Source organism: Lepidochelys kempii, chromosome 21 (genome assembly GCF_965140265.1).
Source record: "Lepidochelys kempii isolate rLepKem1 chromosome 21, rLepKem1.hap2, whole genome shotgun sequence".
In the NCBI taxonomy this organism is placed as follows: Eukaryota; Metazoa; Chordata; order Testudines; family Cheloniidae; genus Lepidochelys; species Lepidochelys kempii.
The window spans coordinates 9,931,234-9,957,721 of record NC_133276.1 but is presented as its reverse complement, the minus strand read 5'-3'; the positions used below and the strand labels follow the sequence as shown (position 1 = coordinate 9,957,721).

The 26,488-nt window shown below is 55.6% G+C and overlaps 1 protein-coding gene across 3 annotated transcripts in view; it reads right to left on the bottom strand.

Annotated features, from left to right (window-relative positions):
* The window catches only part of ITPR3 (inositol 1,4,5-trisphosphate receptor type 3), an 81,545-nt gene that overhangs the window by 21,159 nt on the left and 33,898 nt on the right, over positions 1-26,488 (bottom strand). For 2 of the 3 annotated variants that reach the window (XR_012155855.1, XM_073320289.1), the window contains exons 6-36: positions 25,810-25,908; positions 25,552-25,635; positions 24,917-25,063; positions 24,043-24,138; positions 22,951-23,001; positions 22,091-22,233; positions 21,432-21,531; positions 20,843-21,003; positions 19,525-19,647; positions 18,896-19,037; positions 17,916-18,077; positions 16,884-17,056; positions 15,892-16,011; positions 14,689-14,871; positions 13,635-13,886; positions 12,976-13,120; positions 12,473-12,620; positions 11,397-11,593; positions 11,019-11,148; positions 10,004-10,061; positions 9,535-9,700; positions 8,772-8,936; positions 7,290-7,358; positions 5,940-6,065; positions 5,064-5,186; positions 4,063-4,263; positions 3,124-3,375; positions 2,571-2,696; positions 1,901-2,026; positions 999-1,119; positions 203-387 (exon numbers count right to left, since the gene is read on the bottom strand). Coding sequence is in view for 2 of the 3 variants with exons in the window: in XM_073320289.1 (XP_073176390.1) it covers positions 203-387; positions 999-1,119; positions 1,901-2,026; positions 2,571-2,696; positions 3,124-3,375; positions 4,063-4,263; positions 5,064-5,186; positions 5,940-6,065; positions 7,290-7,358; positions 8,772-8,936; positions 9,535-9,700; positions 10,004-10,061; positions 11,019-11,148; positions 11,397-11,593; positions 12,473-12,620; positions 12,976-13,120; positions 13,635-13,886; positions 14,689-14,871; positions 15,892-16,011; positions 16,884-17,056; positions 17,916-18,077; positions 18,896-19,037; positions 19,525-19,647; positions 20,843-21,003; positions 21,432-21,531; positions 22,091-22,233; positions 22,951-23,001; positions 24,043-24,138; positions 24,917-25,063; positions 25,552-25,635; positions 25,810-25,908 (4,374 nt within the window). In the remaining variant the exon portion in view is untranslated. The remainder of the gene's footprint in view (positions 1-202; positions 388-998; positions 1,120-1,900; positions 2,027-2,570; positions 2,697-3,123; positions 3,376-4,062; positions 4,264-5,063; positions 5,187-5,939; positions 6,066-7,289; positions 7,359-8,771; positions 8,937-9,534; positions 9,701-10,003; positions 10,062-11,018; positions 11,149-11,396; positions 11,594-12,472; positions 12,621-12,975; positions 13,121-13,634; positions 13,887-14,688; positions 14,872-15,891; positions 16,012-16,883; positions 17,057-17,915; positions 18,078-18,895; positions 19,038-19,524; positions 19,648-20,842; positions 21,004-21,431; positions 21,532-22,090; positions 22,234-22,950; positions 23,002-24,042; positions 24,139-24,916; positions 25,064-25,551; positions 25,636-25,809; positions 25,909-26,488) is intronic. The other variant, XM_073320290.1, reaches the window with a different exon arrangement.

Below are 26,488 nucleotides of genomic sequence, written 5' to 3'. Positions count from 1 at the left end.
CGTGAAGGGAGCTGGTGGCAGGCTCAGCCGACAGGACCAGAATCAAATGGGCTGGGCCGGCTGAAGCAGAGGGAGGTCCCTGCAGCTCAGGGGTGTGGGCAGGAGGCACTGCTGCTGTTCTAATCCATCGGGAGTCCTCAATACCCCCGATTTCACCTGGAGCCAGGACCACCCCCCGGAAAGGGCTCCCCCCAGCCCGCACCTGCAGCTTCTCAATGATGTTTTTGTAGTCCCACTGGTTGGGCGTGGCCAAGCCACGGGGGAAGGTCCGTGTGGCTGTCTTGTAGCTGGAAGCGCTCCTCTGCAAGGCGCTGGTGGAGCTGCTGTTCAGCAGGGAGCTGACGTGGGCATTGAGGTCCATGGGCAGGGCGATGGAGCGGCTCTTGGCTGAAAGCAGAGCAGGCTCAGACGGAGCACGGAGGGCGGTACGCCACCCCACAGCGCCAGCTCTGCGGCGGATCCAGACCCGCGCTGGCTTGGGCGGCTCCGCAGGCCAAGTGCCTGGCACGCCCGGTACTATGAGGTTGGTCATTTCCCTAACCAGGAGCAAAGCAACCTGGGCTGTTGCTTCCCTGTGCACCCCAAACAGATCAGTTCAGTGCTCAGCCCACACCCTGCCTCCGTCTGACCCCCAGCACTGGTGTGTCCCAAACACGAATACATTTATCCCCCACCCCCCGAGAAGGAAGAGAAATAGCATTGCCCTCCTTTTCCAGAGGAGGAACTCTTAGGCACAGAGAGAATAAATAACATGTCCAAAAATCACATCGGAAAGTTTTGGGGGTTCAATTCCCAGCCCAGAGCATTCACCACTAAACCAGCCTCTCCCCTCTGTGACCCATCGCATTTATAGCCCTCCTCAAGAGTCAGACAGCAGCTGACGGGATGAGGGTCAAAGACTTAAGGGAAACCGGCACAAGTTCCAGCTTTATTTCAGGCCCCATCAGCTGCCAGAAATACCAGGAGTCTCCTGAGACACGGTCCCCTTAGCGCCTCACCAACCATGGCCAGGGTACGGATACAGGCCTCCACCGAGGTCTTGTGCTGCTGCTGTAGCCAGGAGCACTCCAGGAGCCTCATGGTGGACTGGAGGAGCTGCACGACAATGGTCTGGTGGGTCTGCAAGAGACAGGAGGCAGGTCCTTACCTGGGGCCATGGTGTGAGCTCTTATCAGACCCATCGCTGCTGCTGGTGCTTCTTACAGGCCTCTGCTAGGGCCCACACGCAGCCTGCCTCCTCTTTCAGTTCACACTGGGGTCTCCCCACCCCCCAAGCTCTGCTCCGGGTCTGAGGGACTGCTCCAGTTTGACCAGGTTGCAGTTCACTCCCTCCAGAAACCTGAGTGAGGGTGGTACCTTAGCCATCAACACAACCCAGTCAGGGGTCTGCCCTCTGTGAGACCCCTCCGGCCCCACTGGGCGCTGCCCCTCAATACCGCCCCGAGCTCTGCTGCCTGTGCCACAAACTCCACCAGCCCCGGCCCCCTTTGCCCTCCCTCGGCTTGTTTCTAAGTTTCCTCTCTGTGCACCGGGCCTGTGTCTCAGGTAGGGAAGGAAACCCCTCAGGAGGTGAAACTCAGCCGGTTTCCAGGTCTCCCAGCCCACTGCAGGGCAGGGCCCCTCCCCACATCAGTGCTCCTGCCATGCTAGAGGGAGGGTCTGGCCAGACCCCTGCCACACGCGGCCACTGTAGGTTGGGCCGGGTTTGGCTCTATGATCCAGAGACTTCCATCCCCAACAGCAACAGAACCGGTGGGATCCTGATGCTGAGGGTCATCGACTCTTGAGCCGCCTGCAGCTTCCAGGTCACAGACGGCACCTCTCCTGGCCTGGGCCACGTCAGGGGAGCTGGGGCCCTCAGCCTATTGCTGTGCTCGACTCTGGAAAGGGCCCTAGTTACCTGCAGGGAAGTGCTGTTCTCCGAGAAGGGGGAGCTGAAGAAGGCATTGATGGTGTCCAGCACCACGGTGAGCACGTACTTCTCCAGGGCGGGGTCCGTCAGACGCTTCTCTCGCTTCTTACACATCTGCAGGGAAGGAGACACCGGGTCGTTGCAGCCCGGGGGGTGGGCGCACACACTGGTACAAGTGCAACGCCGACGTGCACGCACCCAGCAGAGCTGCGAGGGCATCTCAGACACCCTGCGGGGCACGCCCTAGCCAGCACCTGCCCCCTGGGCTCCCAGGGGCCAGCTGTGCCCTGGAGAAGGCTCTGTACTGCTGCGGAGTGGATGTGTCAGCCCCCCAGTCCTGATGGCACAGCCGGGACAGCACGGCGTGGAGCAGCTCCTTGTTACGCCGAACACAGGTGCCACGTAGCACTGCCCCTGACCTGCCCATCCTGCTCCCAATGCTACAGCACGCTGGGCTCCAGCTATTTCTCCAGCTCCTTGGCTGGCTCCCCTCACCATGGTATCCGGCCTCCACCGCTGTTTCTAGGTTTCTGAGAAAGCTAGTGGAGCGTCCAGCAACTTTCGTCTCCTGGTGTCCACCCTCCCAAGGGAAGAGTTGTCAGTGGGAGCCTCCACCCCATTCCCCACCCCAAGATCCACTCCAGGCCCCGTCCCCCACCGTGGCCATGTCCAGGGTGAAGTTCTCGAAGAGCGTCCAGATGTGGTTGCTGGTGTAGATCTCCTTCATTTCCACCTCGGTGTCCACGTAGCAGTGGTTGACGAAGTTCACGTAGGCCATCTTCACCTGCAGGGGCAGAGGGGGATGGGCCCAGGGAGGGGAATTCAGTCCCTACACGAGGCCGTGGGAGAGCAGCAAGGCAAACACAGCCCCCAGCCTCCCTCCTGCCCTTTGAACTACGACTGCCCCCAGAGGGACCGAGGGGCACAAGAGGGGTTCAGCTCGAAGCACCGCAGCCAAATAACCACACGACCTCGGCGGCGGGAGCTCTGAACTCCCCAGCACAAATCCCGCTTTCCGCCAGGCAAGAGGTGGGACAAACCACAAGTCAGACCCCTTTCCCCAGCCTGCCTCATCCCCCCACTCTCCCCATTCTTGGGTGTGTTTCTCGCTCCCTCCTCTGGTCTCTCTCCAGTGCACCCACGGCTCTGAGTTCCCGGCCCATCTCCCTGGCTCTCTGAGTTGATGCCAGTGCCCTCCCCACCCCCAGTACCTCGGTGATGCAGTCCTCGTGCGTCACCACCTGCACAATGTCCTCCAGCGGCAGCAGGGATGTGCATTTGATCTCCGTGTAGACGTTCTTGCCCTCGGCACAGGCAGCCAGCAGGTCCACCAAGGAGATGTGGTACATGAGGGGGCTGTTCTCCTCCACCCCTTCCCGGGCCGCTGTCATCATCTCCAGCATGGTGGCCAGCGAGGCCTTGTCATTGTAGAAGACCACCACGTCGTCCCCGGCATTGGTGAGCTGTGGGGAAGGAGCAAAGGTCATGGATCTGTGGCGGGGGGATGGAAAAGCCTTGAAAGGCAACAGCCAGCTTCCCCCCTTCCAAAGGGGCCACTCAGGGATTAAAGGACAGTGCATTTACAATGGAAATAGGGCATTTTCCAACACAGCGCAGAAATTCCCAACCTCTGGAACTCCCCGTTGCAGGATATTTCTAAGGCAAGCAGCTTAAAAACAGTCTAGGTGTGAAGGCCAGTATTCTTAAAAACTGCCACTGGCTTTGGGAGCCCAACATGAGACATGTTAGGCCTGATTGTCAAAGGTGAAAATTCAGCTGCATGAGTCTGCCCACGCAATGGTGGGAATGGTGCAAGCAACGACTGCGAGCACGGGGGTTAGCAAGGTTTCAGATGTAGTGCGGACAGCGCCTTCTCTGGGTAGGAACAATCTCTCCTCAGGCTGGGATGAAATTAGAAGGGTTCTTGTCCTGCTTTCTACATCTCCTCCAAAGGATGCGGCTTCCAAAAGTGCAGTGCCCCCTAGCAACCAGCTGGGGCCCTGGGATCTGCACAGGCGTCCCTCCTGAGCCCCCACCCTGCTCCCCGAGACAGCCCTGCTTCTTTGACTGGGTCTGTCTATACTCCTTAACACCCCCCCCCACACCCCACACACACACACACCCCCCCCCCAAGGGGAGGGGGCTCTCACCTCCGTCATGATCATGTCCTGGCACTTCTTGACGTACTTGCCCTCCGCCTTGATGATGCTGTGCAGGAAGTCGAGGTACTGCACGTGGCGGCCATGCGTGGCCAGGCAGTGGACGAAGTGCTGAAGCACCGTCTCGTTAATCTCCGAGCACAGCTGGTAGTTGTTCAGGAAGATGTGCTGCATCGTCTCGGCCTCCAGGAGCTGCGGGGGGGGAACAGCACCTGCGTGAGGCTGAGGGGCTACGCAGAGCCCCCAAACACCCAGATACACTCCCAGCTCCCCCCCCCCACTTGCTCTCCTTCTTGCAGGTATGCCTCTTCCCTTCTTTTGGGTCTCTCTCTCCTTTGTCCATGCTCTCCAAACACCCCTCCCTGCTCCTGGACCATTATCCTGAACCCCTAAACCCCCACCCGCTGGGCCTTCACAACCCTTAGCCAAGCAACCCCCTGACCATCCTGCAGGGTTGCGTAGAACTTTCCTCCTTCCCTGTTCTGTTGGGGGGGTGTGTGTGAAGGGGTGCTTTGCCACCCTCTAGCAATCTCCGTATTTATTTGTTGGCTTTTCTGTCAGCTTTGCTAGCATCTGAGCCTCCCAGATATTAGTGACTTTGCCTCACAACACCTTTGTGAGGCTGGGCCACATCCCCATCCCCAGTTTACAGGTGGGGAAACTGAGGCACGGGGCGGTGAAGTGACTTGCCCGAGGTCATACAGCAAATGAGGGGCTGAGCCAATAATTGAAACCGGGTCTTCTAAGCCCCAGTCTAGTGCCTTTATCGCAAGGCCACTCTTGTAGAGAGCAAGCACTATCATGTGAAATGTTAGTGAACTATCCAGGACTGGCCAGCGGGGTAGAGGGACCAGGGTGGCCTAGATGACCTACCAGAATCGGTCTCTTCCATCTCTATTGTCTATGAATTCCCATCTATCCCCCAGCCCACTCCTCTGGTTCCATGTTGAGCTCTCCTGAGGGGAGGCGGGGGGAGAGGCCTCCTCTCTTACCCCAGGGGTGAGGAACAAGTTGAGATGTTTGTGCAGAAGGGCCTGGTTTCCTTGGTTCCCAGCGCAGAACTTCTGTAGGAACTGGTGGGTGTATCTCAGAATCTCCAGCATCTTTGCATCACCCTGAGCAAAGGGGGAGCAGAGAAGAATGTGAGTTCTTGGAGGAGGTGTCTGAGGAATTCTACCCAGAAGACATCCTAAGCCATGAGAAGCACAAGGACGCCCCTCCCAAGATGGCATTTCCTAGGATCACATTGTGGCACATCAAAGAACAAATCAATTGGGTTCGACGGCACCGAGAAGGTTTCTGCATCCACAGCTGGGTCAAGGAAGAAATCTCACCCCCTGGACACTATTGTGCAGACAGGCGCATTGGACCCGGGCTGAGGCATGCTGCTATAGACTGCATACCGTCCTGGATGGCTCCTCGGTCCATTCCTGTCTGTCAGAACTGACGTTACGCCATAAGACCCTGACCTCTCAAGGTCCCTTCCAGTCCTACTATTAGTAATTGCTGCATACAGACCTTTCCCCACAATGCACTTTGCAAGAGTGGGTAAGAGTTTTTTATCCCCATTTTACAGAGAAGGGCACTGAGGCCTGGGCAGATGAAGTGACTTGCCCGCGGTCGTGCAGTGAGTCAGTGGCCAAGCTGAGAAGAGAACCCAGGAGTCCCAGCAGCCAGTCTGCTGCTCTAGCTACTAGACACGCTGCCTCCGGGCATCCGGTATGTAGGAAACCACTGGCAAACCCAGAGCTGCATGGACTGAACGACTGACCCCCGCGCGGAGATATCCCAGCTGCTTGAACATGCGCTGGGGCTGCTGCCTTCGACTCCCATCCAGCCCAGCCCCGCCCCGTTTCCCACTCACCCACCTTCTCATAGGGGATCTGCAGCAGATCCAGCATCACTTTGTGGGCGTCCATGTTCTTCATCAGGCGCTGCTGCTTCTTGCGCACCTGCTCACCCACCCCACACATTTTATTGAGCCGCTCCAGGATCTGGAGAGAGAACCCCGCCCCCAGGGCACAAGAGAAGAGGAATAAGCGTTAGAACACACACACACACACACACACACACGGCAGGACGCAGCCCCAACGAGGGGGGCTGCCAGGCATGAACAGGGCCGTCCTAATCCCTGGATTCTAGGGTTCGGACCCTGGGTGCTCTCTAGCCAAGCTGCCAGGGGGCAGCCTGTCTGGGAACAGGTTGCAGATACATTCCATCCCCCAGGAGATCAAAGGCACGGTTCTCCTCCGGCCACCTCCTCTGAACCCAGCTTCCACAAGTGGGAGGCCAGCCTTGGCTGACGGAGTACGCTGCTCTCAGTTTCCCTGGTGTAAACCCAGAGCCACTCCACTGAGCACCGTGGAGTAAATGCTGCGTTTACATCGGTGTAGCCTGAGAATCTGGCCTGTGATCCTCCATGTTGCCAAATGGAAGGTGTCGCATTACGTATGGGCAGCTGCGATCTCACTTTTCCCCCTGCACCAACATCTGCAGCCCCAGCTGGCAGGCTGCACAGCCAGGCCCTGCCTTGCATTCATGACCCTTCAGGCTGGAAAAGATTAGGATGTCACCCACCAGCATTTACTGCCCTGGCTGCAGAATGTCAGCTGGGATTGTCCTGGAAGCCTTGCAAAATGTTGGGTCAAGTTTCTCCCAGGCGTACGCACTTAAAGTCACTGGGCTGCGTGGGTGAGACAGAGGGGAGAACAGGCCCCTTTGTGTCCAACTACAAGGGAGAGTCAATTCCATCACGCAACTCACCAAGCAGAATAGCAAAAATTAGCATAGGCCTCAATCAACTGAGAAACCCTCACGTCCAGCAACATGACTCTGGGTCTCATTCATAAATCCTTGTGTCCCTCCTTGTGCAGAGTGAGAGTCCTGTGTGTCATTCACAAATCCTCACCTCTGTCCCCTAGCACAAGTCCTGCCTTTGCCTTTTATTGCACAGGGTTTGATGACTTCATAGGGCTCCCCCTGCACTAAGCTTTTAAATGTAAGCCCGAGTCTCACATGTCTTTGCACGCAAGCTGCCAGCTCCACCCCTGACTTCTCACAAGTCCCTTACCCATGGTGCAAGACGCTGTATGTAACACCATGAAGACCACTCCAGTCCAATGTTCCGCACTGACCTGGCTAGGTCAGGCAGTCCCACTGCACAGCTGGCTGGTGCTATGTGATGTTACCAGAGACAATATTTATTCGCTGTTACTTACCCCTTTGACTATCTTGTAATTCTCGCTGCTCTTCTCTTCAGGGGTACTGACCTCCTCATCTGCAGCGTGCTACAAAGGGAAGGAAAGAGAGGAACATCTCTCGGTACAAAAAGAGAAAACCCAATAATAATGGGTAGGTGTCCCATATTGACTGAGTGCATGGCTCCTCAGCATGGGATAGAATTTCTAGACCCCATTCATGACGGCTTCTTGGAGCAGCTAGTCCTGGTACCCACAAGGGGAGAGGCAATTCTTGATTTAGTCCCAAGTGGAGCACAGGATCTCAAGCAAGAAGTGAATATCGCTGAACTGCTTGGTAAGAGTGACCACAATGTAATTAAATTTAACATTCCTGTCAGGGGTAAAATACCAAAGAACCCCACCGCAGTAGCATTTAACTTCAAAAAGGGAGAACTACACAAAAATGAGGAAGCTAGTTAAACGGAAATGAAAACGAAGAGTCACAAGAGTGAAATGCCTGCAAGATGCATGGAAGCTATTTAAAAACACCACAATAGAGGCACAAACTAAATGTATACCTCAAATTAAAAAAAAACAGTAAGAGGACCAAAACCAAAATGCCACCCTGGCTAAACAACAGAGTAAAAGAGGCAATTAGTGGCAAAAAGATATTCTTTAAAAAGTGGGAATCAAATCCTACTGAGGAATACATAAAGGAGCTGGCAAGTCAAGTGGCAGGCCAAAAAAAGCATCTGAAGAGCAACTAGCAAAAGACACAAAAGCGAACAGCAAGAAAAATTTTAAATACAACAGAAGCAGGAAGCCTGTCAGACAATGATGGGGCCCCTGGACGAACAAGGTGCTAAAGAAGCACTCAAGGAAGAGAATGTTGTTGTGGAGAACTAAATGAATTCTTCGCATATGAATTCACTGAAGAGGATGTGGGGGAGATTCCCACACCTGAGCCATTCTTTTTAGGTGACAGACCTGAAGAACTGTCCCAGATTGAGGTATCCATATAAGAGGTATTGGAACAAATCGATAAATGAAAGAGTAATGTCACGCTAATTTTTATAAAAGACTCCAGAGGCAAACCTGGCAATTACAGGCTAACTTCAGTACCAGGCAAATTGATTGAAACTACAGTAAAGAACAGACACACAGATGAACACAATATGTTGGGGAAGAGTCAACTTAGCTTCTGTACAGGGAAATCATCCCTCACCAGTCTATTAGAATTTGTTGAGGGTGTCAACAAGCACGTGGACAAGAGTGAGCCAGGGTAGTTGGACCTTCAGCAAGCCTCGGACAAGGTTCCATACCTGCCCGTTTCCCCAGGAGCAGCTGCCTTCCTGCACTGAATGCCTCACTAACACCCACCTCTGGCATGCCCAATTCAGGGGGCTGAACCGAGAGAGAATATCCTTCCGTCACTGGCCTGAGCTGGATTTGAACCAATGGCACAGGGGTGTCTGTATCCAGCCCATCCCCTGCAATCTGGAGAGCTGCTCAGGTTCTTACCTCTTTCTTCTCCTTCTTGGCCCCTTCCCCTGCATCCTCCCCCTTGGGGCTGCCCTTCTTGTCCACCCAGAGTTCAGATTTCTCCACCATCATGCGCAGCTTGTCGAGCTCAGCCTTTATCACCTTGTAATTCTCAACATCCTGAGCCGAGATCAGGAGCTGGACCTGCAATGCGAGGAGAACCTCAGCCCCTTCTGCTCACCGAGGACCCGGTGTGCAATGAAAAGTCAAGCGTGGGTGTCCATCCGCCTTCTCCTCACTCAGCTCTCTGCTTCCCCCACCTTCAGTCCAGAAGACTCAGGGGCAGCTGTGGCTGAAACAGCTGATTAAAAGCTACTTTTATGGCATTATCAGGCCTGGGTGTGATGTTGTTACCCAACCCTGAGCATCCACCTCCCACAGATGAGGCTCTCAAGACCACTTAGACTTGATTCCTGCCGGGCATGGCCAGGATCTGCAGCAACCCTACCAGAGCAGTTTAAGGAAGGAGCTGCACCAATGGGACTCCCTTAGCTGGCACAGATCTGGCCATTCCACCATGCACCTTTTCTTGGTGCCAAACGCTGTGGACATGCACCAGCTAGCCGCTGGACTGACCTCACCCGCTCATTTCCACACCGCATTTGCTCCCTGCCAGCCTGGCTGGATTTAGACTCACACCTAGCGTAACCTATTTACAACCCCCTCAGCCAACTGCACCCCAGGTGTGGGCCAGGACTTGCGAGAGGGTCTGGGACACCTGGACTGCCCCCAGCCGTGTTACCTGTTTAAAGGTGTGCAGCACCTCCTGCCGCTGGCTGAAGTGTTTGAAGAGGAGCTGGAGGGAGCCGGAGACAAGCGGGGGATAGTTGTGCATCGTCAGGTGGATCAGCACACGGAGAAACATCCTCCCTCCTTCATCATCCACCTCTAACATGCTGCTCGACTTCCTGAAGCCAAGGGGAAAGCCCACGCCGTGAGTAACAATCCGCTCCTCAGGCCACAGTCCTCAGCAGCAATAAGGACTCCCTCTGGCTTTGTGCTGGCCCTGTGCTAGCCCATTCCACTCCTGATGGCTGATAAGGGGCTCCTATGGTAGCCTTTATGGTAGCCCCAGGCCACCCACATTCTCTGCCCCCTGAGGCTTTCAGCCACCAGCAATCCACCTCTTCATAGGAGAGCAGGACTTATCTACAGGGAATAGCAAAGGACAGATTCACTTTCCGCTGGAAAGAAGGGACTGAGGCACTTACCCGACCCCGAACATGGCCTCTGCCTGCTCCCCTATTCTGTCCAAGTTCATTGCTGCATCTGAAAGGAGAGAAACCAAAGGGGCCATAAGCAGGGAGTTCAACCCCGTCCCAATGGAAGGTGACAACGAAACTTCTAGGGAACTCCTAGGGAAACAGTCTCAACTCCCAATCCAGGGAGGGGAAAGGGGTTTCCTGCCCTGCTGAACTCTGGATGGACTGGGCTATCTCTAGGTCGTCACAAGGTTGTTCATCAAGGGGTACCTGAGCATTCACCACCGTATCCGCAGATTCTTGACCTCCCCTGCCTTTAAGCACCTCCCTCGGTAGTTCTCTGCTGAGCCACTGGCCTCTTCTACGTACACACACGTCCTGCTGCTATTTCATGGTGAGGAAGGAGCATATGGGAAGTGGGGAGTAGGGTGACCAGAGAGCAAATGTGAAAAATTGGGACAGGGGGTGGGGGAGTAATAGGAGCCTATATAAGAAAAAGACCCAAAAATTGGGACTGTCCCTATAAAATCGGGACATCTGGTCACCTTAGCGGGGAGGAAGGTGTCACCACCTTTAACCTTGAGCTTAACTGTGGCAAAGGGAAAAGCTCACAACAACAGAAGGGGAGTGGGGAGCAAATCGGCAAAAGGAAAGAGAAGCCAGGGAAGGAAGATGCAGACCTTTATTACTGAGCTGATACTAGGTACCACGGGGAGAGACACCTTAGAAACACCAGAGTGAAAGTGTCTGTGTCCCTAATTTCCTTCAACCTCCATCTCCTCCAAGCAAAAGCCTCCCAAACCACTGCTGGGCCCTGGCACCAAATAATCAAATCCAGGTCCAACCCAGCCCATTCAATGCAGCATGTATCCCTCTCCATCTGCTAAGAAAGTTTATCAGAGCCATACAGTGTGTTCCCAATAATCAGCTGGTATTTAACATGCCATATGGGGCCCTTTAAATCTAAGCTGCACTGGAGACTGGAACTGCTGGTAAAGAGCAAAAGGGATGGAGAGACAGTTACTTGTGGAGTCGAAGGCTGGAGCTGTCCCATCCGCGCTGCTGTCCTGCATGGGGTAGACTTCTATGAACTCCTTCTTGAAGACGGAGAGAAGGTAGGAGATCCTGTAGTCCAGCCGCACGTTCAGGATGAACTGGGGAGCAGCATGGGCAGAAGGAGTGTAGAAGTGAATCCCCCACCATGGAAACCACCCTCTTCACACTGCTGCAGCTTCCCGCCCCGTCCCCACCTTCCCTTCTGAACACCCCAGCCCTGCATTAACCAGAGGCCAGCCGCACTGGTCTATAGCAGAAGTCCACGGGAATCTGCAGCTTCCTCATTTCATTTGTTCCCTCCCTCTGAGCTTCATGCACCAGCTTTTCCATCACCGTGGGCTCCCACCTGCAAGATCTCCAAGATCTTCAGCTTGGTCTCCATCACAACAATGTTTTCATTCTCTATGGTCCTCTCCCGGTCCGTGGGCTCAGAGGCCACCACGGTGCTGAGGCTTGGGACACTGAAGACGGACTGTTTCCGGCTCAGGACCATGGTGGACATCATCTGGCCAACACCCTGGATGGACTTCCGCACGTTCTTCCCTAGGGAAGCAGCCAAGGTTGGCAAGAGGCTAATGTGTGAGGCCAGCTTTAATACACTGAGGGGGGCTAGAACTGGGCTTCCAAGTCCACCTTGCGGCTGGCATAAGGACCCACCCAAACTTCCACCAAACTGGAAACTGCTTTAATTTTATTGGAGGATAAATGGGGAGGCTGATTATTCACCTGGCGTGTCCCTGCATTTCTTACTTACTATTGCTGGCCAAATTCCGAGCTCCTCCCCCAGAATCTGAGAGAGGCCAAGCTCTTGCTAACCCCTGTCTCTCAGGCTTAGTCTACACTACAGAGTTAGGTTGACATAAGGCATGTCGTCAGTGTCTCCACTACAGCCTTGCGCCCACCAATATAATTGCCCTACTACGCCAACGTCATAACTCCATCTCCACGAGAGGCGTAGGGTTTATGTCGATGCAGTTAGGGCGAAGCAGAGTCTATGTAGACACTGTGTTCCTTACATTGGCTGTTATTCTTGTCAATTACATGCCTCTGTTGGAGCCATGAAATTGACAAGAAAGCCAGCTCCCTGCCCCAGCGGGTCTCTGCTCCAAGCCAGGCTGCCACCCAGGCTCCCAGCTTTGGCTGCCGCCCGGGCTCCCCACTGCCTACTGGGAGCCCTGTTGCCCACCATGGTCCTGGCTCCCTGCACTGGGAGCACCAGTGCGGATCTACCCATCGGAGGTGAGAAGCCCCGGGCGACCTCCCCCCTGCTCCCGGCTGTGAGCGCAGAGGCGAGAAGCCCCAGGTAGCTGCCCCACCCCACACTTCCAGAGACAGTCAGGCCCACCAGTTTCAGCTGAGCTCATCAATGAATTGAGACCGTTCAGGGAAGCAGGTGCTTACAGGCCAGCCATGGAGCCTTACCCGCCATATCCTCATTGTACATGGACTGCATCATGAGCTGAGGGTTCTGGACACAGTCTATGATACCCAGCAGAGTGCGTGTCAGGCGTAGCAGCTCACTGAAGCTGTAGAAGCCAAAGTAGATGAGGTTGTGGGCGAGACTGACGACCTGCAGGAAGGACAGAAAGACTCCAGTTCTCTCCCACACCCCATGAGCAGACAAGGAATACAACCATACAGGGTAAGGACTCCCACGATGGCTGCCCAGTCTGCAGTGGCAATTGGCCATTCCAAGATGGCGGCCCAGTTTGCGCCAAGACTTGGCAGTTCCAAGATGGCCACCCATGGTGTGACCAGAAACTGGCCGCCAAGTTTTCGCAGGGCCCCTGTACAGCAGTGAGACGTGGCCTCCTTGCCTCTTTGAGGGAATAAGGCCCAGGCTGTGCTGAAATGCCCCCACTCGGGATTGCTTCAAAGCACTGATGAATGCCCCCTCCCCGGCAGGGCCAGAGCAGGCTTCTCACCTCAAAGGTGAGCTTGTTCTTCTCCTCGTTGGCGAACGGCACCGCCTCGCTCACCACGTTGTTGAGATAATCCTCCACGAACTCCATGGTGCTGGCGAACTTGTTCTTCTTGTCATCCCGGGAGTCGTTCAGGTTGGAGTCGTAGCTGCAAAGGGGAGGAGAGGCGCTGTGAGCCAGCAGGAGATGGGCCAAGTCTCTCTCAACGCCCTAGCCCTTCAAGTGCCTCTCCCGCGGAGGAGGAGCCCCTGCCTGGCTCTCCAGAAGGGCAGCACGTCGTGCCAGATGCAGTTCTCTGCATCGGATGGACAGGCCCGGAGGTCAGCGTCCTCTCCCCACAAAACCCCTGCCTGGCAGCAGCAAGGGCGAGTGTCCCAGTGACCCTGGCCTCGAAAGAGAGAGAGAGAGAGGAGAGCTCAGTCTCCAAAGCTCATTTCGTCACTGGCCTTGAGGACTGATCAGTTTTTTTTAAGGCTTTGCCCGTGAGGAGACCTGGCTAAGACCTGCCAGACCCAATCCACATGTGCCTCCCGCCTGCCTTCACTATGGCCATTTGGTCATTAATGACACAAATTAGATCTGAGCCAGGGATCTCTAGGGCGGGATGGGCTGGAATCCCCCATGCCACCCCCTTCACGGTGAGAAGCACCGGTTTGCCTCACTCTTTGATGGTGATGGCGGTGGGGATCTCCGTCCACAGCCGCGCAAACTTGACGGGCATCACCAACTCCTGGGGGTCCCGGTCTACATGCACGTGCAGCATGAGGTGGCAGAAGGAGGCCCGGAGGTCAAAGGGCAGCATCTCATCCGCCATGCAGAGGAAGATGAGTTCCACCCCGAGCTGCTTGGAGATCTCTTTGATCGCCAGGTACTGGCGGTCCAGGCACATGCGGGCAAACAGCTTCAGTTGATACCTGTTCGGGGATGAGAACGAGGGAGGAAGACACACAGAGACGGAGACGGGGGAAGAGATGAAAGGAGAAGGCGAGATGGAGGGAGAGAGGGAGGGGATCTGTATTAGATCATTTGTGGAAGTGACAGACATCATCCCGCCCCTCTGCCGAGGGAACAAGACCCCGCTTCATGCCCAGCCGGTGCCCCTTGCGTAGCTGGTGAGGGCCTAACGGGGTGAGCAAGAAAGCTGGAGAGAGGTGGCTGGGCCAGGGGGCTGCTCTCCGAGCCCGCACAGCCAAGCTCTGTGAACGGAAACAAAGGCGCAGCTGTGCTCCCGTCGCTGAACTCCCACTGACTCCAGCAGCAACACATGCCCCATGGTGGCTGGCTGAGTGAGGGGGGGCCCCCACAAACATGCTCCTCTTCTGTTTCCCCTTCACCCGCACCCAGCCAGTGTCCCATGGGCACACCCCCTCAGCAGGGCTCCTTCAGAGCATGCTCGCCTTCACATTAGCGGAGCAGGTGGGTTACGTCCCCCACTGCCAGACAGGGAGATCGGCCGGACGGTCACCTCCCTGGCTCATCCCAGTGCCCGGGGGGGTGGGGAACTGGGCTGGCCCAGGAGTGGCTGAGCATGTGGAGACATGCCAAGGGCAGGGACAGCACTCACAGAGCCCAGCATCGGTTCCCTTGATGCGGAGTTCCAGTCCCTGGTGAACTCCCCCGAAAAGTCCAGCTCAGCCAGGGGTGGGATTTACTGTCCAATCCTCACGTTGTCCCCATCGGACACCCAGGAGGGTCGGGGAGGCCACATGGCGTTACCTGTAGTAACTCAGGACGTTCTCATCATGAGCGTTGCCCGCCCGCGCCTCCTGTGCCAGCTGCCGGATGCTTTTCTCTTGGGAGTCGTTGTTCTTGTCACTCCAGGTCAGCCAGACCTCCTCCTCGGAGTACTCGATGCTCAGGTATTCGTGGGTCTGGGACATCTCCTTTACTGGCCTCAGCCTACAATCACACCGCCACGTTCAACAGGGGTCCTTACTCCCCATTGTACGGATGGGGAAACCGAGGCACGGCGAGGTAACGGGACTCGCCCAAAGTCACATAAGGAGTCAGGATTTCAGACTCCCCAGGCCTGGGCTCTGACCATTTGACTACGCTACCTCCCATCTCACACAGGGCAGAGGAATAACCACAAAGGAAAGAAAACTCGTTGCGCTGGGAAGATCCTCTCCTAGACTGCTGATCAGGGAGCGGACCCAAGGGAGCAGAAGGCTGAGCCCAGAGAATCCACCTGTCCCAGACTGATGCTGGGCCCAGATGCTGGGAACTGTGGCGTGGGCAAGCTGAAGAAAGCCGATATTTCATACTGTGTCTTAGGCACTAATTTCAGGAGGCTCCCCGTAACAATGGTCCAGATCCATCCCTCTAGATGTTGGCCCTATCACAGTAGTATCTGAGCGCCTCACCATCTCTAATGGGTTCACCCTCACAACCCTGCTGTGAGGCTGGGCAGGGCTATTCTCTCCATGCTACAGAAGGGCAACTGAGGCACAGGGTAGATTAAGTGACTTACCCAAGGTCACCCAGGGAGTCGGTGGAAGAGCAGGGAATTGAGCCTGGGTGAGTATCCTAGCCCATCCTTCCTCACCAGAAAGGGGGTATTATCCCACTGGACAGATGGGGAATTGGGGCACAGAGCGAGTCAATGATGTGCCCAAGGAATTGAACCCAAACCTCCTGAGTCCCTGGCCAGGGCCTTAATCACTAGACCAACCTTTCTCTACCCCCTTGAAATCAATGGAGCAATGCCAATTTCCACCAACTGAGGCGCTGGCCCTGAAGATTGATGGGATGCGGTAAGATGGCCCTGAAGCCTCATACCACCCTATGGATTGACCGGGGTGAGGAGGGGGAGGGTATTCCCATGACTCTCCCCACTCCACACACAATGCTACAGTCCCGCACGGGGGGGCGTGGGGAAGGGCCCAGCACTCAGGGCCAAGCGGCCCCTGGGATACTCACTCCGTTTTAATCAGGATGTCGCTGTTCTTGGGGTCCAGCACGCACTTGCAGATCAGCTCCTGGGTGACAGGGATGGCGATGTGGTTGGACACACACAGGTCCGAGAGGTAATCTAAGAACCTGGGGCGAGCACAAGAGAGCCACAACTCACGGTCAGATGGGGCGGGGGGCTGGCTTGAAGGGGAAGGGCGCCCCAGTGGATGCTCTGGCCTCTCTCTCTCAGCTATTGTCTTCCCATGAACCTGGACCGGGGTTGCAGACCTTATGGAGCTGTTGGCCTGGCACACCAGGATAGGTCTTTGAGGCTTGAAGAGCGCATGCTCCCAACTGGTGAGAAATCCTGTTCTGGCATTCACACCTGGGAGGGTCCTCCTGCTCGAGCAGCAGGCTCAGCCCAATCTAGCCTTCAGCTGATGCTCCACGTTAGAGGGCGCCTGCCCTCTGTCTGAGTCTCCACCTCCCCAGGCCCCACGACTCTGCTCTCGTATGGCGCAGTTCTGCTTTTACCGCGCCAAGATCTGCAGCATCCGATGTCCCATCCCCTGACAGCATGAGCCACCCAGCGGGGCACTGCCAGCCACTGCGATCCTCCTGGGAGATATCTGCCCTCTTACACCACGAACACCCTGGAAGGTGCTTCCACTCCTCTGATACTCCTGGCCTCTGCAGTTCTGCCCCCGCAGGGCTCCGTTAGCCTCTCCGATCCCTCCAGGCCTTTGCAAGGCCTGCTACTTTCTCCACTACCCCAGCCTCTGGATTCCTCCTGTTCCCTGCGTGACTCCCTCTCCAGGGCACTGCTAGTCCCTGCTCTCGAAACCCCAAACATACCGCCCCCTTCACCAGCACAGTCCCTCTGCTGGCCAGCAACCTTTACGGCTGCAACACAGCAATATTCAGCTGGTTGGACACGACAGTCTTCAAACACCAGTGCACCGGGGTCCATCGCTCAGTGCACAGACTGCGAGACAGCAGCCAGGTTGCACGGCACGCACCTGGGCTCCCGGTTCTTGCGCACCAGGCTGACGAAGGTCTCCACCTCGGTCTTGGTGATGTGCTTCTCCAGCAGCTTGCGGTTGTTGTGCAGGAGGGCGGTGATGGTGTCCTCTGCCAGGATGTCGTAGCCGATCTGGGACTGCATCATGCCGAACTGCTTGGCGATATGTTCCTGGAAGAGCGGGGCAGAGATCAGGTGGGGGCAGGGGCAGAGCAGTTAGCAGGGGCCAGGGCTAGTACTGGGTGCCAATGGTGACCGCAAAATACACCCCCAGCATGAGGGACAAGTAGGGTGAGCGACATCTGGAATCTGTGCTCTGACACCAACTGAGGTGCCTGTCCAATGCAGAGACCCAGTGCCCGCAGACCCAACCTCTGGGGAAGATATCCAGGTTCCCCACTGGCTGATTATGGTTGGGTGTGGGCTCGGGTCCCACCCTCCACCCAGGTCCTGCTGCTGCCCTCAGGGCCACTCTCTGCTTCCGACACCTATCTCCTTCAAGGGCTTCCCCCCATAAGCCCTGCTCGCTGTCTGGCCAGCTGTGGAGAGAAGGATCCCCGCCCAGGGCTTCCCCATCAGCGTCAGTGTTAAATGGTGGCCAAGAGGAAGATCCAAGCTCCGGAGAGAGAGGACAAGGTTCCTGCCTGCCTTGGGGACAGCAGAGCTGGCGTGTGGTGAGGAGGCCAGGGGCCTGGAAACTCTGTCACTTCATGGCCCAAGTAGCTGACAACTCCAGTGGGAAGACAGGGAATTATCCGTATGGGAGATTCTGCTAGAGCAGCTGGAGTGCACGGGAGTCCTAAAGCCCACAGCCTGCTAGCCAAATCAGCAACACGTGCATGTGCGTTCCTGGAGAGCAGACGGAGATGGCTTGCTCCCTTTTTGTGATATGAACGTACAGTGCCTAGCACAACGGTGCCATGATCCCTGATTAGGGCCTCAAGGTGTTCCGCAATACAGATGACAGTGTATCACGTGGGGCCAGGAGCTCTGGCCAGGACGACCCGGCCGCCCTGCCACACGGACCCACCTGGTTCTTGCGATAGTCATCCTGGGAGTGCCGCAGCACCCGGTAGCAGAGGCGGAACATGTACTGATAGGGAGCGTTCTTCTGATCCGACAGCTCCTCCAGCCGCACCAGGGGGCCTTCCCCTCCCTTTTCCTTGAACGGAGCTTTCAGGATCCCGAAGATCTAATCGAACACAAAAGGGGGAAGCCGGAGGGAGTCAGATTCCAAGCTGCCCTCCGCAAATCTGCGTTCAGCGCTGCAGCTGAGTCCTCTCTGTTTAGTTACAGGTATTTCTATGGTGCTCGTTCCCTAGCAGGTGAGATAAGGGAGGCCTGCAGGCAGAGCCTGGTTAAACCACCCCTGCTGCTAACTCAAGGCCGTCCATGGTAGTTCAAGGGATGCAGTGGGTCCCCTCTGGAGGCCTCAACTCTGATCACAAGCAGAATGAATTGGACCGTCTCACGTAAGGCCTGCGTGGAGATTTTGTGACCTCAAATAAAGCACCCTACATTTCACTGGGCTCAAAAGGAACCCAAGGCTGGAATAAGAGCAGGGGCTGCAGGTCTCGTTTGATGAGTGTCAGCAGAGCTGCCTGTGGGGCACAGACTGATAGCCGTGGGGAGCTGCAGGTCAGGACTGATCGGCATCCGAGATGGAAGAGGACAGCTTTCATGACACCAGCACCAAGTATGCCTGTCCTCTGGTCAATTTCTAAGAGCCCCTTATTTTAATGACCTTTCAATTGACCAAATTTGCCCCTCACCCCCAACTATGTATAGCTTCTAACAATAACTCTATAAAAATGCCCCTGAAGAATACAAGCTGGCTTCACAGACGCACAGTCCACAATTCTCCAGTCTCTCTCTGACCAGCCTGTCCCCAAATTCCCGTTCCCCAGCCCACGTTTTCCCCACGGCTCAGTGAGGGTTCAGTGGCTGAATCACTTTGGTTCAAACCCAAATCCTTGTCCCTGTGTGTCCCTCCTCTCCCATCCTGCTCACCTGTTTCAGGATGTTCTGCTCCCGCATGAGTTTCTGCCTCTCCCGGTTGGGTTTGGTCACCATGATGTCCAACACATTCTGCCCGTTGTTGGGAACGTCGCTGACGAAAAACACCAGGTCCTCCAGCAGCTGGATCACAAACCTGCAAAGCGGGCAGCACGCAACATCATTATTGGCAGCGGGTGCATCCATGCCACCTGGGACCTCAGCAATGGGAGGGTTAATAACCAGAGAGCAGCCTAGAACCGCTCCTAGTCTCCAAACCAACCCCCAATGTTGGGTGGTTCATACAAAACTAATGAGACCCAAGTTGGGTTTTGAGGAACTTATGCAGTATGTAGAACATGTATCGGGCCTCTGTGCAGGAGAGAATTTGACCCCCATAATGTCCATGGGGAATTTATTCCCTGACCTCTTAGAGCTTGGTTTATGCCCTGAAGCATGAGGGTTTAGACCCCTTATAATTGTGTAGAATCAGAAAAAGAATTAGATAAGTTCCTGGAGGATAGGTCCATCAATGGCTATTAACCAAGATGGTCATAGATGCAACCTCATGCTTTGGGTGTCCCTAGCCTTTGACTGCCAGAAGCTGGGAATAGGCGACAGAGGATGGATCCCTTGATCATTACCTGTTCTGTTCATTCCCTCTGGGGCACCTGGCATTGGCCACTGTTGGCAGACAGGTTACTGGGCTAGATGGACCTTTGGTCTGACCCAGTCTGGCCGTTCTTATGTTCTCATGTGTATTCAAACTAAAAGTACATAAAGAATTTGGCTTGGACAACAGGACTAATATCCTCACACTTGTGAACAGTCAAGAGTTTGATCATCATGAGTGGTCAGAACCCTGGTTCTCTTCCACAAGACAAAGCCCTTCAGGCAAGTCTCTGGCGCACCGTAGCCCAAGGGACTCAGCTTGTCTTCTGGTGGAGGGGTGGCAAAGGGGAAGTGGCTTAGTCTATCTGCGTCACCGTATCGCTGTGTTTTGCTTAGGAAATGCCAAGAACCCACCCGCCTATAAATAACACCACGACTAACTAACCTGGCGCTATCTCAGGGCCACCTCCCAGCTCCTCATTTATTTCTCTTGTTGCAAAGGAGGGGCCCGACACACGCAATCGGATTTCCTTGCTGCGTCCCTGGGGAGGAGCAGGCTTGTAATCAGGCCACTGGCAGGGAAGCACGATGGTGCTGGCACAATGCTCTAGGCCGAGAGCCATGCTGTGCCATGAGTAACAGAGATATGGCCCGGCCCACGGACTCTGTCCTGCTGCCCCCTGCATCGGAGGACATGCTGCATTCTAGCAGTAGGACTGCATGCTTCCTTGCTTATTGTAGGCTGGATATCCAGCCAGGCCCTTTACACCCCCACATCCCTAGTGACCATTTGGTCAGGATACTGGGGGTGGGGAAGGGGGAGGCCTGGCCACAGTAGGGGTGATAAGATCAGCTGAGGGCGAGAGGCCTGGCCAGTGTTGGGGGCGGAGATGCCTGGCTGGGGGTGATCTCAGTTGGAATGGAGACTAGGGAGCCTGCCTGGAGGACCCACCTAACTGACTTCCACCAAGTCAGGCCCCCAGAGTGTCCATTTGGTACTGCAGGCAGAGGAAGATCTCTGGCACCCTAAGTCTACCCCCAACTTGGTGCTCACTGCCTCACCCCTGCACCCAGAGTGACTCTGTTCACCTCCCACAGGCATCTGGAAGGCGACGGCCTCACCCCTATATCTGGCATGACAAAACTGTGATCTGAGTGGATATCAGGCTTTCCTGGGTTTCACCAAAATCCACAGGGCTCAGCACACTGGAGCCTCGGATGCTCCCTGAGACTCATCAAATGCAATGTTCAAAAGTCACCGTGTTACAGACAGGCAGAGAGATGCCTTCGCGTTGAGCGTGGGCCTGGCTTTGCTTGGCCAATGGTCAGGAGCATGGTTGGGTTTGTTACCTGCGGTCATTCTGGCTGATGAAGCCCTCGTTCATCTTCTCCACCACGTTGGCCAGCATGGAGCTGGCATCGTTGGCAAAATCCAGGTCCCGGATTTCTGACACTGGCACAGAGACAATGGCGAAAGCTTCTTTGTCCTCCTTGGTGGGGCAGGTGCCGAGCTGAAAGAGAGAACCCCGTGTCACCCCTCACCAAAACCCGCTTCAGCTCCAGCGACCGCATCTGCCGCAGGGTCAGACACACATGGACACCTTTCTCAACACTTCACCCACTTCAACGCTGGGCTCCGGGTACAACCCCTCCCTTCCGCACTGCTATTTACCACCACCATCACAGCACCGGTACTCCAACCATGGTGGGATGAATGAGCCACCCGACCCCATCCCTACCTCGTGGCTACTATCAGCTATTGCACTGGACAGATGAGTTGGGTTCTAGGTTGTTTTGGCTGGGTTCTAGGTTGCTTTGGTCGGGTTCTAGGTTGCTTTGGTCCTCCTGATGATGCTCAAGAACCTACAGGGACATGAACTCTGAATTCTAAGAGCTCATTAGACCCTGCAGCCAAGCTGTGACCAAGCATGGGACGTACCATGAGACGAATGGGTCTCTCTTCATCGATGTCAATGGGCACGTCAGTGCTCTGGATCCAAGTGTTCGTACAGAGGTGGCGCAGCCTCACGTAGGAGTTCCTGAAATCGGTACAATGAAGGTTCCGTGTTCCTATCGCGCTTTCCATCCAGAAAGGCCCGGAAGCACTTTCCAGATGCGCAGGTGGGAATCACGTCAAAACCTCCCCGTGCTGAAATGCAGCCACCTCTGGGGTGGGACACGACGGTCATTCTGCACCAGTTCCTGCAGGGGAATTAGGGGAGTCGACACAGTCACCCAAGCGGGAATTGGGCCAGGACCCCATGGTTGCGCTACTGGTTTTCCAACACACAGCAACTCCAGCCACGCAGCTCCCACCAGCGTGCTGGCTCAGCACTGACTTGGAGAGAACAGGGCCACTTACACTTTTCCTTAGAGGTCCCCCCTTGCAAGAGTGGACCAGGTTTCAGTGCTAGGCTTTCAGGTTGTGTGACTGCTACTCCATGTTCCCTTCCTTGACCCCAAATCCTCCCCCCTTCTAAAGCAGCCCAACCTCCATGAGACTGCGCCCAACTGGCGAACTAGCTCTGAATTCCCACCAGGCCATGAAGCCGACTGAACCGGTGAGGTTTCACAGTGGGCCCAGGCGTTCCCGCATACCGAGGGACAAAGGAATCCGTCTTCTGCAGCGTGGTAGGGTCCAACTCAAAGAGGGAGGCAATGTCATTCCCGTGGGGCACGGCCACCAGCCGGTATTTGATCTTCTCCCCCGTTTTCCTCCGGCTGGAGCGAATGGTCCCGCCCTGCAGCAAGGGAAGCAGCTATGGAGTGTGGTACCAAGCGGTTGGATGCGGTACCAAGCTCCCGCATGCATGCGTACTCTAGGGGGAAGGCGGGTCAGTCTCGAGACACAGCAGAAGCTCCCAAGAACCTGGGCTGGGGTCTTGCAGCATGAAAACACATGAGAAGAGGGGTGGCATGCACCAGTGGACCTACAGGACCAACTCCACCTTCCCGAAGACACTTGGTAAACAGGGTAAAAGAACCCCTCTGCCACAGGGCTAGGAAGTCGTCTCTCTTCTACCTCCACCTCATCTGTATGCCCTTCCAGCGCGCTCTGGGCTGTGCGAACCCTCCAGGCCATTCGATTCCAACCAGATGTACGAACACCTGCCGGGGGTGCACTCGGGACACTTGGCCAGTGTGCTACATGGAGATGCCTCATAGAACAGGTACACTGAGCAAGGCAGCCTTCCAGTACTGCCAGGAGCATCACATCCACCAGAGCACGATGCCGCTCCAGTGTCACCCTGAGCACCAGCTGCTGTGGTTTCCCTGAATCTAACTGCACCTGCTCCCTCCCTAGCTGGGCCAATGGCCCGTTCTGTTACGGTGCCGATTCCCTGTGTTCTCAACAGCCAGTCAGAGAGTCTAAGTGGACGAGCAAGGAAATTACTTCCAGGCCCAGAGAGCAGCAGCCGCTCAGCCACTAGCCAAGCAGAACACATCTCAAAGCTCACCATGGATGCAGACTTGGGATCGGCGGCATCTCCTTTGTAACTTGGGTTTTCCTACAAAGTGAAAGAAATATTAAATAAATAACAACATAAACACGCAAGTTGGGCCGTTGACTCTGACCCTTTCAAATTCCAAGCAAGGAGGTTTGTCACCTGCTCTTTCTTCCACTGACTCAACGGAGACATGCCAGATAAGTCTTTCTTGGATGTCTCGCTCTAAAATATAGGTTCTAGCCTTCACCGCACAATGTGGGCTCAAGGCAGGAATGGGTGGATGACGTTTTCTGGCCTGTGTTATGGAGGAGGTCAGACTAGGTCGGTGGTTTTCAACCTGTGGTCCATGGAACCCTGGGGATCCACAGACTCTGTCTTAGATTTCCAAAGGGGTCGGCACCTCCATTTGAAATTTTTCAGTGGTCCACAAAGTTTAAAAAGTTGAAAACCACTGGAGTAGATCTGATCATTCTGGCCCTGAAATCTGCAAATGCCCTAGAAGGCGAGCAAGAGCTGAATTTGGTCAGGAGTCAGAAAAAAAAGAGTTAAGCATGGCTGGCCAAATTCCTTTTTGTCAGAGCAACGGGGTTGTGGTGAAAGGATTGACTGTAGAGCTTGGCCCAGGATGAGCAAATAAAGGACAGCTCAGCCTGCTGGGCTGTGCGTGCCGCAGGCCAAGCGGAAAGGGAGAACGTGAAGAGCAAGTTTGACAAGTGCGTGCCAGCTCTGGGGGCTTTTTGCTGGGCATATCCTAGCATGGCAAATGGGCAAACAGCAATGTTGTTCATGGCCCCAGGCCCAAGTCTTGGCGTCTCTGCCTCCTATAAGCAAGGAGGAACTGGAAGGGAGCTGCAGACCCTCCCATCAGCACGGGCAATGAGCCTCCCAGGCAAAAGATTCTCAAAGCTCCCTATAAACTAGATTAAGGTCAGTTTCCACCCCAAGGAAAATATGCAGGGCCCCCATGCAGAATGTGGCCCTGCGGAGAGCAGTCGCTGCTCTGCATTACAGGCAAGATTGCAGCCCCTTTGCAAGGGATTGCAAGACCTCGATGGCAGCAGGAGCCGGCCGTCTCCATCCAGCCCCCTCTGCCGCTCTTACCTCTGCGGCCAGGTAGTTCCCAGTGGCGAGATGCTTGAAGCGGTACAGGCCGTTCCAATGCCCGGCTCCACCTCGGCAGGGATCGTGATGGACCACCTGAAAGGCACGCGGGGAGAGAAAGGAGGATCCAGGGTTTAGGGTGCTAGCCTGGGACCTGGGAGACCACGCTGAATTCCCTGCTCCACTACAGACCTTGGGAAGTCACTTAGCCTCTCTGTGCCTCAGTTTCCCGCCTGTAAACTGGGGATAACCGCCCTGCCCTGCCTTGCAGGGGCGCTGTGAGGGGAAATGCATGAAAGGGAGTGAGGTGCTCAGAGCCTAAGTACCTAGAATAGCTCTGAGGTGGGTCAGGTGCGGTGGATGTGTCGGGGACACCCCAGGGCGGACATGGCTTCCAGCAGGCGACAGGAACAATTTGAACCCTCTTGGAGGTCACGGAGTACATCCCGGGCTCTGCTCTGGGCCTATTGTTAGCTCTGTGCAGCGATTAACCGCCCCTTTTCAGTGGGCAGTGCTGCAGCCACCGGGCTATGGCTGCGTTGCTAAGGGGCAGCGTTTGACGAGCAGCTCAGGCAGAGTGTCTAGGCCCGAAACGTACAGAAACAGCCATTCAGTCTGTCAAAGCATCCACTACGAAAGCATGAACTCAGCAAACCGCAGAGTCACCTGTCAGACTCCAGCCTCATGCTACCCCGGCGTGGGTCACCAGCAGGGCTGGAAGCTGGGACCGTCTGCACCAAAAAACACACCCCTCTCCTCTACCACCTGAGCTGCCATCAGCTGTCTGCAGTAGTAGGCTGTTATCCTCTGTGCACACCAGCCACTAGAGAGCGCCGACACGCTCTTCTGCAACCGTGCTACCCCTGGTGCTCACCTCGACTTCCCACAGTGCATTGGAGCTGGTGGCAGATGTGGCAGATTGCCTCAGGGTGGTACGGAGGAAGACGTGGATTTTGGCCTTGTACTCGTCGCAGGTGAGAAACTTCTCCTGCTCGGCATGGAACAGCCTCACCACATCCCCCTGCCAACCAGGGACACAGAGAGGAGGTTACGAGGGAGGTACTCACAAGACACACGCACAGGGATGGCACCTTTCGATCTGCTGGTTCCGTGGACACCCCTTCCCTAAGCTTCAGAGATAATACATGCACTCATGGGCCAATCAAGCTCAACCGCCTTTGGGCAGGGCTGTCGTCCTGCAGAGAGTCTTTGGGATTCAGGCAGCCATACCGGTGGCATGCTCAGCAGGGCAATTGCATCCAGACGCCCTACTGCCCCTTACCATTTCCTCCCCCCACTTCACTAGGTGGCGTGATGGGTGAAAGTGCAGGTTTTTCCTCTTGAAGAAGCAGAGCTTCTGTACCCTGTGTTGGTACAGACTGGCAAAGAAAATTCAGATTGATAGTCACAGGGGCTGGGCTGTCTCTCTCGCCGTGTTTGTACAGCACCTAGCACAACGGAATCCCTATCCAGCAGCTCTGGCATGAAGAACGGATGCTCGTTCATTACCCCTTTCAGCACTTCCTCCATGTGGTCCCGGAACTGCATGAACAGGTTGATTTTCCAGCTGGTGTTGCAATTGACCGAGTTCACCTGGGAAAAAAGACAGAGAGATTGAGATGCTAGTGACGGGCCTGAAACAAAACAGATTGGTTCCAAACAAGCGCTAAAGAAGTTCAGATCCAGACACGAGCATCGTGACTACTAGCCCTCCCACAGAATCCCTACAGTGGACTCGAACCCTTCCCTCCTCCCTGTTCTTGGTACCTCTTTGCAGCCGGCATTGTCGGCAAGCTCGTAGTTGCTGGCATGCAGTGGCTGCCCGGCGTTCACAGGGTTCAGGATCACTTTGTCTCCCACGACTACCTGGGGAGGAGAATTAGAGAGAGGGGGGGTGAGAGCATGAACATGGGGACTCTGCAGAGGGATGAGCCCTGGGCACGCTGCCTGCATGTCTCTTTCGTGGTTGCTGATGTGGAAGTCTTGCCCCTGAGCATGGTCCTGCCGCCCTCAGGATCCTCCACCAGCCCCCATCACCTTTATTCTGAGAGCCTCTCTCTACTCACTGGGATCTGCAACCAGGATGCAGAAAAGAGACTCTCCCTATCTGGGAATGCGCCATCAGCATTGTTGCACGAACAGGCTGGCCTTTGGGGGGCGGGCTGAGAAACAGGGTGTGTCCCCTCTGCTCCACCCTCATCTGCTTGAGAGTGACAGTTGAGCCCCTGAATCCTAGAGGACACTGAATTGCTCCACTACCCCCCAATCCATCCTGTAGTGGACCTGAGCTGAAGCAGCAGGAGGGAGCATGGCCTAGTGGTCAGGGCTGGAGACCAGGAGTCAGGACTCCTGGATTCTATCCCTGGCTCTGCCACTCACCTTGGGCAGGCCACTTAACCCTTACTGCCTCAGTTTCCCCAGCTGCCACACTGATCACCGAGTACGA